The following is a 15,153-nucleotide window of genomic DNA, read 5'->3' on the forward strand; positions in this document are numbered from 1 at the left end:
ATAATATTCCCCCTGAATATATGGTCAGCATTTTCGAGAGTGAATTTATTTCCTTTCAGAACTTTCTCTGAAGTGAACGGCGTAGCTGCATTGATAAATGGGGTTCACTGGTTCTTTCTCTTTGTGGAGCATTCGCTTTGTTTAGGCTTGTTTGCTCCCAGTGGTGCCTAATAAGACAAGCTTTAACTATTTTCTTGAAAATTCTTCTCTTACGCAAAAGCCTTATTAAAATTTTAAGGCTTTGGTTTCTTATGCTTTCGTTTACTCAACCCCATTATATACTACCTAATTTACTTTTCACTACCTACTGTTTGTCCAAGACATAATCCAAGAGTTAAACTATTAAAACTGTAATATAGAAAAATCATCTAATCTATTAGATGAAACGTTGGTTCCAAGTTTTCTAGCGCTAAAACTATAATTTACACTCTTAAGAAGAAAATACAAGTGAATAATTTTTTTAACGAACCTTAATAATTAGTTATAAATTAAATTAAATTCATTAACGCTGAAATCTGGGTGCCACCATTACCGATTTCAAAAATAATTAAGGATCAGTCACCGAAGACACCACGCACGAAACTATAGAGCCTACTCTCTCTTGCTCTATCCGAGTAGAGATAAAAGCAGGCTTACCGTTGTACATGCTGTTTTTCAACGTGATTCTCTCTTTGTGGTCACATGACTCACAGACTCCTCAATCGTTGGCGGGAGATTGTTTTAGACTGGCCAATAAAAATACTAGATTAAAATTTTCTGCTGTGTTTCTTAAGCCTAGGACTAACAGTGTCTCTCTAATTTTTTGCAATTATATTTTATAAATCTGAAAAGCTTGGTGATAGTTTGTGATAGAACTGTTGTGATAGTAAATAGCCCAATAACTCGCTACTATCACAACATTTCTATCACAAACTATTAGTGATTAAACAGATATTCAGAATCCGAATATCTTATAAATCATCATAATAATATCATTAACATATTGGTAGCGTATAAACCTTAGAGAGATTTAGGGCTATTTAATAAGTTTTATACGCTACCTATGTTTTTTTTAATGATATTATGCTGATGATTTATAAGATATTCAGAATCAGAATATCTTATTAATCATCATCATAATATCATAAAAATATTTGAAGTTTCCTAAACGAGGTCTTCCATAGTTGAATGATCAATGGCTGTAGGCGAAGTTTCCTTCAATCACCAGACGGCACCGTTTTCGGTTCATTTCTAATTTTCAATTTGTACTCTCGACGACTGGCTTACTTCGCTTATTCCTGAACACCGATTACTTGACAATATTTGAGTACAGAACCATTTTTCCACTATTTACTTACCACTCCCATACAATGCATTGGTCATCATGATGTAAAAGTTGTTTATTTTGTATAATTAGAAAAGAGACTTGACCCAAAATTTAGATAACGTTTTTCGGGTTTTGTTGGTACGAATTCTAATCAATATCCTTCCATAACCTACAACAAAATGGCGACTTTTTCATGTTCGTTAATTAATTTAACATATTTTTTATTGGCTTACAATGTAAGACGCAATCAATTCAGTCAAAAGATCTAACGGGGTACAGAATAAAAAACAATTTTGCCTAAGCACTATTTATTACTGTTTTCGAATTGTTCCAAATATTTAAATTTATCCCTTTGGGTGGTTTTATAAATATAAAATGCTATGCATTAAATAATTTTTGACAACATTTACACTTTTTTAGCAAACTAAATTTAGAGAAAAATCTTTAAAACAATTTTAAAAAAGCGGACTCGATGTACCGCCAATTTAAAACAACGAGCTCAAAGCGTAATTAGATTAACATCGATTCCTTTCTCTTGCATTAAATTTTAAACCACGTAAATTATGTTAAGGAAATGATTTATTACTGAAGTTTCGCGAAGAAAACAGTTTTTATTTTGGAAGTTTGCAAGAGATAAGTTATGCCACTAGGACAAAATTACGAAAACACTTTTGTTTTTTAAGTCAACAACGTAAAGAACCAAAAATGCAATGTACGTTAATAAGAAGAACGCGCTTTTCTGAAGCAATCATAATTTATTACTTTAGTTGCATCAATACTTTTTGCGGCTCTCGTGAGTAGGAGCAATTTTACATTGTTTTATTATCTCCACAAAAAAGCAATTGTCTAATCGTTACATGTTAACTAGAATGCCTTGTAAGGTCAAGGTTTTAATTTGAGCAAAAAATCGTTTTCGCCAGGAAATATATTAAGAAATTGTAAATATCTAAATATAAAAGCATTTGGTTGCGCGCGCTTTTAACAGTTAATTTAAGTGCGTGGAAAATATGCAATAAAAGTTTAAAATGTAGTAATTTTTTCCCTGAAAGTATGTAAGTTTCAGTTCTTGTAACTAAAATTAACTTGCAACTATTTTAACGTAGCCATTCGAGATTTCTAACAATGAGTTAAAACCCACGTAACTTGCAAAAAGACTCATTGCATTTAATATTTGAAAAGGTTCAGCGACAGAGGTAATACAGACATTTTTTAAAAAGGAATATACAATTTTGCCAGATAAATAAATGTGCACTTCGAGTTTCTTTATGGGGAAAGTAGTCACCGACAAATTCTGGGAATGATATAATCCAGTGCAAACCGAGATAAAAAAAAGATCAACATTAATTTCCCATCATAAGTTCGCTAGCCTGTTTCAAAGTTCTAGAACCCTAAACTGTCTTTTATTTAAACTACCTATTTTGTGAGATTCTAACAACAGGACTTCGTTTGAGATACATTTTGTTGTGGTGATACTTTCGGGCAGTAAACGATCCTGGGCAAAAATTTCAATATTTATCATCCCGGGTTGGTCACCCAACGTCACTGTCCCAGGAGAGACACTAGAGCCGCCAAAGCAGACTTTCGACGCTTTAATATCGACTGTCACTTCTCAAAAAGGAACACAATTAATTTTTAATTATTGCAATTGTAGGGTTCTGAACAGTATCTTAATGATTGTATATTTAGATAGGCTTATTATCGGCCCTGTTATTTTGGGACAGAAATATTAGCAGACGCCGATAGTTGGATTTGGAGTTTTAGTTTTAGATCAGATTTTGGAACAATACAAAAGCCGTGTAACGGAAATGAATAAAATTAGTGTTTACTTTAAATCTCACTCATGTTTATTAAACCGATAAACATTACAGCATTCATATTGCATACGCTACTTTTAAAATAAGTATATAATATTTTTTAAAAAGAAGGTTCAATATGCCTAGAAATGAAGAAGATTCTAATTAATAAAAGCCTATAATTAAAGACGCTTGCTTCTTTAAATAAAATGACTTCCTTTTCTTGGTAGCTTGACCCCGATTTTTTTTAAAAATCCAATTGAATGTAATTTTCAACGAGCTTAAATATATTACTACAAAACATTATTCTTTAAAAAACAGTTGAATTATAGCAGCAGGTTTTCGGAATTCCCACGAAACATATATTGAAAAACGGTTTTGATTAAAATAAATATTTAACTAATAGATCTTTTTATAAAATAACCTTGGCCATCTTGTTGAAATGTTGCCTCCCCACTTCAGCTGTGGATCTGTTTTCTCTCTCACTAAAGAGCTTATGAATTCATTCTTAGGCATTGGCTGAACTATTCCAGGGCAACATTTCAACAAGTTGGGCAAGCGTAAAGACATTTTATAAAATCAACTATTCCAAAGGTCTGACTTCAAAACTGTAATGACATGTATTTGCCGTTAAACCAAGAGTAATTTGAGACCAGGATATTTTTTTATAACCACCAAACATTATTTTTTTAAATAACCGTAATCTTTCAAAATCATTGGTCATTTTATAGCGCTTTCAATTAAAACAAAAAAAATTGAACTCAAATAGTGCAATTGTGAACATAAGACAAACTTGTTTTAATAGTTCCCATCTGTCAGTAAATAAATAAATGTACACCATTAATGGAACGTTAGCAATATAAATAACCTAACACACAATTGACGAAACAAAGATAAAATAAATAAATAACGTTGATGGCTACTTTACACTTATTTATCATTCTAGAAAAAATTAAATCGGTTTAAAAGCATAAAAGGCTTTACATTTTAAAATCAGGAAATCTGTCTCGTATATGTATCTGCTTTCTTCATTCCTGTATCTTATTACTTTTGGTACGGGATCACGCTTCAAAACAGTTTAACGGACGTGACTAGAGAGCTCCTCAGTGAAATGAATCCTCTATCTCCCTTCCTCGGCTTCTCACCTCAGGTAATTCCCGATCAATTGTGTGGTGAAAATTTTTTTCTAAAACAAATGAAAGGTAGAATACGATTCTCTGAAAATATTAAGCTGCTTTTAAAATAAAACTTCCTAGACCAGATATTCAGCACAAAGACAAGTGTCAACAAAAGAACACCCTTCACTATTAAAACATGGTTAAAAGTGCTTTGCTTGTAGTTTAAATTCTACGCTAATACTTTGGTATTTCTAAGAAAAAGTTCGAATTAAAAAATGCAAAATGCTCAAATGTTCTCAGCTCCAGAAACAAGTTTCTCTTCAGGTTCAGACTTGATGGTTACGCTTTTAGAGCAATGATTTTAGAAATTTTAATTTGGTAAAAAGTTTGATAATTTCCACAACCGGGCGCTCATTTTGAAATCACATTATGGGCAACTTTGTAGTGGAGAGAGTGTTGCTATGCCTAAAGCAAGATCGATAAAAATGGTTAGATAGTTTTCTGCCAAAAAGTAAAGGTTGCTCCGTTATGAGGTTAAATATATCCCTCCGGCCAATGCTAATACCGTGAAATTGTTAAAATATCCCATCTTGGAAAAGGGCTAACCATTAATAATTCGACCATGATGACTATTTGCTCAAGAGAAAGCTCAAATAATTTGTTAATATAGCACCGGTTCATGTCTACTAGTAGTTCCTTCTGGTGGATTTTTACCAAGTTGAAACAAATCAGCTTTGATATTGTCATAGATTCTTGATGAGGTGCATTGTTAGTTGTATTATACTGGGACCATAAATTATCATATTCACTAAGGATAGAAATTCTTTGGGCACTTAATTTCTTTGGGAATCATCATCAAAATGGCCTATTTATGAGGAACTCGATTTTTGTGCCTCTTTTCTTATTTAATTGATGTATCGATTTAAGTGTAGCAGTTCTCTTTCGACTTAATATTCACAAACTTATCGAAAAGCGCCACCCATTCCCTGTTTGACAGTTAAAAGTGCTTTATTTCCTTTGGTATATGATGTGAGCTCAAGAATAGTATAGATATATAGCTTCGTGACATTCATGCCCTAGTAGCTGCTGTAGTTGACGATCATATAATAGTAACAAAACTTTCATTTTAAAACTGATTATAATTCATAATCATATGTTTTATCTTCAATGTAGGGTACAAGTTCTGCAAAAGCCACTGCTTGAAAACTCTGTTTTGTTTTATTTTGGTTGTAATCTTTGACCAAACATTTCCTGTGGTATTTCGTTTCAGTAACCACCAAATCTCATTCGCTTAACTTTGATATAATAATCTGGTCTGAAAGCTCTAGAGCAAACTGATAAATGTTTTGGGTTACTTCTAATGGCATTACTTGATGCATTTCAGTAGCGCTACATGCCGAGTCAAAAAAAAAGCAAAACTTAGATAGATTGACAGTTTCGCATTGAACTTTTTATGCTCTGAGTGATTAGGTTAAGCAATAAAAGAACTAAAGAACTAAAGTCCATCTCCGATTCATGATTGCGGATGATTGAGTTTTAAGTTTTTATTGTGGGTCGTGAAATCAAGTAGGAATTAAACATAACTTCAGCTGTTAAAATTAACAAAGTGAAATTTTGAACTGATTAGGAGTATCAATTTAATTCAAAGTATCCTAAGGAATGAGATCAAGTTGGACTGGTCAAATTCTGCCTAAATTTTACCAATTTATTCACACTGCATTCGCGTCTGTATTTTTGAGCACTCAAGCTCAAGTTAAACTGCACCATCATACTTCACTCGATATTAACCATCGTAATTATTGCTTTTGATATTTTAGCGTTTTCCAAGTTGATTAAATATTTGGGTATTGGGTTCCTGGTTTCTTCATATCTGCTACATGCTGTCAAATAATCAATTAACCAAACTGGATAGGGATCAAATATCTTCTTAAAATGGGATGAAATTCGAGTCCTAAGGTTTTTAAGACCCGAGGCCACTTTGATGGAAAGGCAGAACTTACTTTGCCTCTGATGCGTGTCCCGTCTCAAACCCGCGCTGATCAATACAGCGGTGGCGCCATCTTGTGATTCGGTAAATTTCAGTCGATTTCGTAAGCGGCGGCAGCGGACGGCGTAGAAAGTTAATTACTCTTTGGTGTTTGAGAATTTATTTCTTTTGAAATGAGGACGGATCTTTACATTTGTAACGAGAGGATGGGTAAGTCAAAAAGCCGTTTCCTGGGTGAGGTAATAAGTGAACTGACCCAATACATAAAGTCTCAATTTAACTCGTTAAGTGTAAAGACTCTTCAAATAGCGATATTCAAAATTTCAAGACCAAATCACAAGTGTGAGCAGATCTAAGAGGCTATTCTGTAAAAATAAAAAATGCCAAACAAATCATGATCCGTCAAAAATGACAATGCGCGTGTGCGGAAAAGACTGCTGGTTCAAATTCTTAAATCGTGGCGGTCTGTAATGCCAACGTTGGTGATTTTAATGAAATTTCAGCTAACCAGCTAGGCTAATACCCAAGGCCCAACCTTAGAACGAGATCATCTAGCGACTTTTAATGCTTCAGCATACGGTCGATGGTGCCAATTTCAGTCTTGGACACCAAAAATAAACAAGTTATTTACTACCGCTTGAGCGTTTAGTTTATGATTTGACGAAAATACTGGATAAAGCGTAACATATTTGCCACTACATATAATTGAACTAACACAATCGGTAGTTTGATATTTCAATAGCAGCCCCTTCTCCACAAGGGCATTACCGTTTTTGACGGATCAAGATTTTTAAGTCATTTTTGATATTTACAGAATATTTTTCCAGCCCTTACGTAGTCTTAATTTTAATTTGTATGTCGTAAGTATTGGTTTGAAATGTTTCTGCAGTTATTATCTGATAAAAAGAAGAAAGAGTTACTGAAGTTTGTTGATGTAAGTAATAATAATGTAATAATATTAGTTGGACAACTTACTGAAAAGCTCATTTTTCTCCTCTCCCATTTCTTCTTGTTACTTCCTTAAAATAATGCTCGTTTAACTGTTATGTGACGTTCGACGTTGAATTTGAAACCGAAACAGAAGAAGGAAAGCTGACCCTAAAAGCGTGGATTCCTCGCAATTTCTAGTTGTATCGATGACGTGAATGTCTTTTATCCAGCATATCAGCGTTTACACGAATAATCATTTACACAATTCCAACAAGCCGGCCCAGGCCGTAATATTAGTTCCACATCGGCGTATTCGGGTGGGCAAACCCATACACCCTTAGTAGACACAGGTAGGCAAACTAATACAAAAGCTGCAGAGGCCATGTGATTTCCAATCGTTTGATATAAAAATGGCCATCCTAAGTTAAAGAGTGGATGCCGCCCACCATCAGGATACGCGGATGGGCATACCAATATAAAAGCTGTAGAGGCCATGTGATTTCTTATCGTTTGATATATAATTTACCATCCTTTGTTAAAGAGTGGCCACCGCCTACCCTCAGGATACCCGGGTGGGTAAACCATTACAAAAGCTGTTGAGGCCATGTGATTTCCTATCGTTAGATAGACGGAAAGTATCAAAGGTGAAATAGGTAAGCAAAACACGACGAACATAATTCTTTTAAATTATGGAAATTAGTGGAAATATGATTTAAAGAAATTTATATCAAACATTTGGGTAGTTTAGGCACCAAAAGTCATGTAAATTCGCAAAAAATACCCATGAATGTAATTTTACGGAAAATAGGAAATCAGTTGAAGACGCGTCAGTGGCTTAGTGCGATGATTTCATGTAAAGGCGTCTTAATTATTCAAAAGCTTAAAGATAAGTTATTGTTATTTGAGGATCAGTAGTGTACGAGCCATACCGTTGTAAGGTAGTACTGCCAGAACAAGACTGGAGACCCAAAATTCAAGTACTGTTGATAAATGTGCTTACTTACACTAAGCGTGTTAGAATTTTTTTAGATTTTTAATATAATATATATTCATATTAATTGCCTTTGTGGCTATTTTCATTTACAATGTCTGTGTACCCCATTCTTATATAATATAAATTACACATGGTTGGTTTTTTATTTGAAAGCTCGGCAGAGTTGGAAAACTCTTGATACATGATTGAGATAAAAGTAAACGATTAGAACCTCTTCACAAATCACGCTCTGCTACCCATAAACACTATCTCAACAAAGGTCTGTTTTTGATTGAAAGTTTTACTAAAATTAGCATATCTCACTTGCTTACTAGAACCAGTTATACACCTATTATCTTGTTATCTAAGTCTTAATGGCAAATTAAACCTCTATTTGACATAACCAATTATCATCTTTATTTCCCAATGTTAAGTAAAATATTTAAAATAATATTCAATATATTAAATTACATTTAATAATATTAAAATGTCTGTACAAAATATTTTTAAAAATAAAACCTATTTATTTTCTAACTTATGGATTTTATTTTCAATTATAAATTTTAGTCAAAATTTGCCCTGTGATGCAGAGCAAAGGGACAGCTATTAAATAAAAAATGCTTTTATCAAAGCAGTTGGAAGGTTGATTTAAGGGGTAGTTCGGATCTATGAAGGCACAGATATTGGAAATGTTTTAGATTAAAGAGTTATTTTTTGGAATTATTTTAAAAAGCAAAATATATTTCTAAAATAATTTTATATATTTTAAAACCATTTCCTTAAATTTGAGCCTTGAAACTGTAACAGTAAACTGAGAAAATTTTAAATTGTAAAGGATTACGTGTAAAATTAAAGCATTTAAATTGCTGAAACTCATTATAGAAACTAAACTTGTAAAGAAGTCATCAATAAAAGAGATTTGCAATCAATTTAATCTAAAGTTAACATGCCGTACATTGTAAACCCAAAATTACGACTGAATGACTTATTTCAATTTGACTAAGTCTTTCTTGAAAGTCCCTTTAACAATTCAAACAGGCTACTGCAGTGTAACTGCACACATTTCATCAGGCCTTTCTAGAAAGAAATATGGTCATTTTAAAGGGATAATGCAAAGCCGAACCAACCTATTTTTTATCGATTCGCATACCTAAAACTTGTACAAAAATCATACTCACCCTAAAAAATGGTTTGAAATTAAATTTAAATTAATTTTTAACTTTGAGAAAATCGGGCCTTGGCACTTCCGATGGCCTCTCAACTGTATTTGCCGCGCATCCGACGCGTCGTCTGAAATAAGGTCCCCGACCAATCAAAGCGAGGAGCACCCTTTAATCCAACATCCAATGATTTATCTCTTTTCGCACGTAATCGCTCGAAGCTTCCGGGAAAAAATCAATCGATTCTAGAGCTCGCTAAGCCTCGGTCGTTCCTAGTTCGTTGTTTGTAATATTTATTACGTTATAAATTTTGTGAGGAGTTAAATATCTCTTTAGTTTAAACCTAGATACTATGGAGGATCAAAACTTAGGCGCTCAACCATATTTGTTTGAACCGAGATTGGCTCAACATCAACCAATTAATGCTAACAATGATAGTGATAGTGAAAACGAAGCATTAGATGTAGGCCTAAATCTTAATAATGAACGAATTGGCAATACGAACTGGTAAGTAATCTTATCTAAACTCTAATAAAAACTTTTAATAATAATGTAAAATTAAATAGGTGTCATTGTAACAATTGCAAAGAAATGCCAACAGTTATCGAAAGTTTATGTTGCCAAGAGGTTCGCAAAATAAGAGAAAAGGTTTTTGGTCATTCCTGCATTCAAACGTATCAGAGATTCATCAAAAATTGTACTGATATTGATGTGTTAGAAATTCACTACAGAATGTACGTCCAGAACACAAATGATAGGAATAACTTTAATATCCACGAGTAAGTTAAAAGGGTGCAGGATACATGTTTCTGTGCATGAAATTGATCATTTTGTGAATTCTATAGAAAATATCGGTATGTTGCTTATCGAAATTATATATACGTTGTGCATGGAAAAATGGGAAGGCATCGTAGGACACCCATACCAAGTTGTGTGGTATCGAAGATAAGGGAGTTGTTCCCAGCGGAATCTGAAGAGTATACGGGATTTAAATACCCAAGATTTTAAGATGTATAAATAATTTACTATATTGTTTTTGTTAAAATAATTTATTAATTAAATCAGCTGTATTTTATGGAAATGTTCTTTTCATTGCATCAGTTATATTATTTAAAAATATTTCTTCTACTGGTAGTAAAAGGGCCCCCGATAGGTGTTAATCTAGCACTGAATTTATCAATCAAATCGGCTTAGTTTCTTTGCTAGGATGATGCTCTTATCTACCCCTTCTGAATACTTTGACGCTAGCGTTTCAGCTGTACAAGCAGAAGCCATTAACTTAACCCCTATGGGAGTTTCCAAGGCTTTTTCATATGCCATTTGTAATAATTTTTCCACATATTCTAAAAAAAAATAATTTAAAATTTTCACAAAAATATTTTCTAATTTACCACTCACCGTAAGTGTTTTCCTCAAGAATAGCTTTTACAGTTGGTTCTCCAGCTTTGGCTTTTGGATATGCCAAGTAATACTCTTCTTCACCTTGTTGGTTTATTTGTTTCGCTTTCTGTCCATTTTCATTAAAATGAAGGGCCGCTAAACATGTTCTACAAGAACGCAATGATGTAAATATTAAATAGAAGCAATTGCCTATTTGAACTATACCTGGAGACCATAGAATCTTTGTGAAAATTAATCCTCTTTGGCGTAAAAGAATTTAGTACAGAATGAAACACTTCTAATGTAAAAGTTTGATACTTTTGTGAGAGCTGGGCTACTGCAGCCAAAGTGTGAGGGGCGTGAATTATTGGTGAAATTTTTTCGTAAACAACGGACTCTATTCAATTTAAAAAAAAAGTTATTTCAACTGATTTGGTTTAAAGAATTCTTCGCATTTTCCTTTTACGCTCTCAGATTGATCTTTGAGTGCTCGATTTTCAATTTCAGCGAGTCTGCGATCTCTGAGTGAACCAAAGGATAACGTTATAAGTACTTCACCAGTGGCGTAGCCAGGATTTGGTTTCGGGGAGGCCCACAATGAAAAAAAGTAAAGCAAAAAATAAAATAATTGTGCATACAACCATACGTTTTGGGGGGCGCGTGCCCCCTGTGCCCCCCCCCCTGGCTACGACACTGTACTTCACCTCTGTGTAACCAAAATCGCTCTTCTTCCTTGGAAATCTCATCATGGAGGCAATTTGGAAAGGCTTTGCTGTGACCCTGGTGTATGTTGCATATGTGGTTTAGCAATGATGTCCATTTTCCGATACGTTCTTCTTTAGTGGTTGATGAGCGAGCTACCCAATATAAGTGATTAATAATGGATTGCATCCAAACTTCGAGATCTTCACAACCCTTTGTGTTAGCTACAGCTCTTAATTTCTTCTTTATATCTAAAAATTTTTAGAAAATCAGTAACTAAATTATTGACAGAGTTGGCACATTTTTTCCAGGGTTGAAAAAAACCATGGTTTTTCCCAAGAAAAGACTGGATGACAAATTTTAAGCTGTTTTTTCCACTTAGTTTTTCCTGGTAAAAAGTGGGACGTAAAAATGAACTTTTCCTTGGTTTTTTCACTTCCAATGGCCAAAATTGAAAAAAAATTCATTTAAATTAATTAGAGTAACAAAAACAAACTTTTTCTCAAAGAGATGAACTAATTGATTTTGATTGGAAATTTGGAATATAGTAGCTATTTTATTATCTACTAAGCCTATATTTAAATCTGAATACATCAGTAACAATTTAATTATTTTAAAGTCATATCAAATCTTAATATCCCTTAATTGGTTTTCTCCAATTTTTCTCGTTTTTTTCCTCTTTTTACCACTTGTTCCGGAAAAAAACAACTTAGCCGGGTTTTTTCCAACCCTGATTATTGAACAATTATATCCTACTTTTAGCTACATGCCAGTTGTCGAATTCGTGGTTTATTTCTGGATGTTTTTTCCTCAAATGAGCTGTGATTGCGATATGACGGTCAGATACGAGAGTACCAATTTTTACTCCTTTATCATAGAAAAATTTTAAGCCTCTAATAAGGCCTTCCATTTCCATTTGATTAGATGATACAACTTCAGTTGACTGTCAAATTTTAAGTTTAAAATTAGTTTAAAGACGTTTTTAGTTAAAATATTTATTTAAATTACCTGCACAAGCTCGAAATTTATTATTTTTTTGGATTCTCCCGTCATAAAGTTGTACAGTCCGTATTTAGCTGAGTAACCTAAATGAATAAATGTAATAATATTTTTCTGAAAATTTACATAAAGCGCAGTTAAAAGTATTTAAATTAAAATGAAATTTCACCGGGACTATCTGCTCTGCCGTCTCCACACACATTTAGGGGTGAAGCTTTCATTTCATTCAAAAGTTTATCCTGTTCGCTTAACCAAAGCTAAAATATATATGTCCAAATATTAAAGAAAACCGAAATGTAAAGCAAAAACAAAATGATTATACTTTTTCTATTACTGGATGAAACATCCTTTGGTAGTAGAAATACATCCGTGGGCCAAAGCATCGAAGTTTGAACTGTTTACAAACCAGCAAAAATTTTGTGGGTAAAACTCCGGAAAAATACATGCAAGCGGCAAGCAAATAGTTCCCCCAAGAGGTTCGACCAAACTGTGGGTGGCTTTGCCATTTAAAAATATGACCTTTGGTACATTCTGTAGTAACACACAAACAAGAGCCAATAACTCTACGTTTAATGTCTATGACAGGGCTATTATGGCAAATTTGACAGATTCTGAAGAGAGTCAAGAGACATGATGAGAAAACAATAAATTTATCCTCCAGATGGGGCTCAAGTCTAGATGGAAAAGTCTCCCTACAAATAAAAAGGATTGTTAAAAACCAAATCAAGTCAATAATAATTAAACCATACTCGTCTGATTCAAATTCCTCGCTTTCTGGGCTAACAATAGTTTCACTACTAGGTTCGTATGTGACATCACTAGGGTGGTCCTCGCTTTTAGCTGATTCAGTTTCATGACTAAAATTAATTGCCTTTGGTGTTGGCTCTTCCACCGAATCTTCATACTCAGATTCAGAATCTGTGTCATAAGACGTTGTTCCACTTCCAACAATTGGGGAAGAAAACATCAATGGAGCAGCGAAAGGCTCTTTAATTCCTAGATCTATAATGCAATTTTATAAATAGTTTTAAAATTTACATACACTGTATTTTTTACTCTTACCAACAGGTCGCACAAGAGTTCCTTTAGATTTTGTTTTACTTAGTGAAACAGAGGTTTGTACACTCTTGGATGAAATACTTCTCTAAAATAATTAAGCTTTTTTAATCCTTAACTTTTGAATAGGAGTAAAAAACAATTATCTAACTCTAGATGCATAAGAATGAAATGTCAAAGCTTGGGCTGAATCCACAGGCTTGCAAGAACTGGTGTCCCCAGCTTCGTGAGAACAGGTGTCCCCAGCTTCGTGAGAACGGGTGTTCCCAGCTTTGTGAGAGCTGATGTCCCCAGCTTCGTGAGAACAGGTGTCCCCAGCTTCGTGAGAACAGGTGTCTGAAACTGATGTTGCTAATGGCGGAAGGGCAGAAACAGTAGCAACGCTTGTTTCTCCAGAATCGACACTGGGCCCACTTAATCTTAATCTTTTAGGTTGAGTTGAATCAAATACATTAGGTACTACTCCAGATTTAAGATGTTGTTTTACACCGTTGCTATCGCAGTTATAACAATTATCAGAGAAATGATTGGAGCATACAGCTAAACTAGAGGTCGGTATCCAGTCTTCCGATCGTCCAAGAATTCTTATCCATTTGATTCTAAGTTTAGGATCCTTCGGGAAGTAATGGAATTTAATGTCTTTCCCTTTTGTATTTTGGCGAGTATTATCACAGTTGAAAGCTGCACATTTACAACCTCCAGGCATCTTTCTTAACCTAAAATAAACATTATTATATTTTTATCAAAGATAATTTACGATTATTTCAAATATTCTTACCGAAATATTTCCAAAAACAATCAAAACTACACCTTAGTACTGACCAGGTGTTTAGAGAATACTGATAGTCCTCACGAAATGGCTGGGTTTATTATTATAAGATATATTTAACCACTCACGAAATTGTTAGTTTTATAACACAAGTATATTTATAAATTAAAAGCGAATAAAAATGCTTGAAAATCTCCTACAATATATTAAATAATACAAACAGCGAACTAGGAACGACCGAGGCTTAGCGAGCTCTAGAATCGATTGATTTTTTCCCGGAAGCTTCGAGCGATTACGTGCGAAAAGAGATAAATCATTGGATGTTGGATTAAAGGGTGCTCCTCGCTTTGATTGGTCGGGGACCTTATTTCAGACGACGCGTCGGATGCGCGGCAAATACAGTTGAGAGGCCATCGGAAGCGCCAAGGCCCGATTTTCTCGAAGTTAAAAATTAATTTAAATTTAATTTCAAACCATTTTTTAAGGTGAGTATGATTTTTGTACAAGTTTTAGGTATGCGAATCGATAAAAAATAGGCTGGTTCGCCTTTGCATTATCCCTTTAATGTAACTCTATTGCCAATTTTTTTTACTACTACTTGACTCGGATCTTCAGTTTTTCATGATGAATGCCAAATTTAAATACTGTTGCATAGTTCTACTTTAAACCAGAAGTTTAAAATAATAAGTGCATACTTGGATAGATAGAATTTAGTACATGTCTGTTTTAGAAATTCATTATGAGAATTAGCTTACATAGAAAGTTGCAAACTCCTTTAACCGTTTAATTTCCTATGTATTTAAACAAAATTTTTATTTAACATATAAAACAGCATATTAATTAAGGTTATAATATTTTGCAAGTAGTCGTTTAGTTGGAAACACAAAACTGCAGAATCCAATTACGACAGCATAGCAGACGTCTATACAGGGCTTCCACATTTGATATCTAAAATTTTCCTCTTGCGATAATTTTATTTT

At 33.7% G+C, this 15,153-nt stretch overlaps 1 protein-coding gene across 1 annotated transcript; it reads right to left on the reverse strand.

Moving 5' to 3' along the window:
• Window positions 1-10,335: 10,335 nt before the first annotated feature.
• LOC149945177 (uncharacterized) lies at window positions 10,336-14,110 on the reverse strand. The gene is made up of 11 exons (XM_090176410.1): window positions 13,556-14,110; window positions 13,411-13,492; window positions 13,098-13,350; window positions 12,671-13,040; window positions 12,518-12,605; window positions 12,358-12,434; window positions 12,106-12,292; window positions 11,352-11,600; window positions 10,873-11,044; window positions 10,666-10,814; window positions 10,336-10,610 (listed from the first exon to the last, which is right to left on the reverse strand). The coding sequence occupies exons 1-11, from the start codon at window positions 14,108-14,110 to the stop codon at window positions 10,444-10,446; spliced, it is 2,349 nt and encodes a 782-aa protein (XP_090032536.1). The 3' UTR covers window positions 10,336-10,443.
• Window positions 14,111-15,153: the final 1,043 nt, after the last annotated feature.

The sequence above is a fragment of the Leiobunum rupestre genome, chromosome 5 (assembly GCF_980474605.1).
Source record: "Leiobunum rupestre chromosome 5, qqLeiRupe1.1.hap1, whole genome shotgun sequence".
NCBI classification, from domain to species: domain Eukaryota; kingdom Metazoa; phylum Arthropoda; class Arachnida; order Opiliones; family Sclerosomatidae; genus Leiobunum; species Leiobunum rupestre.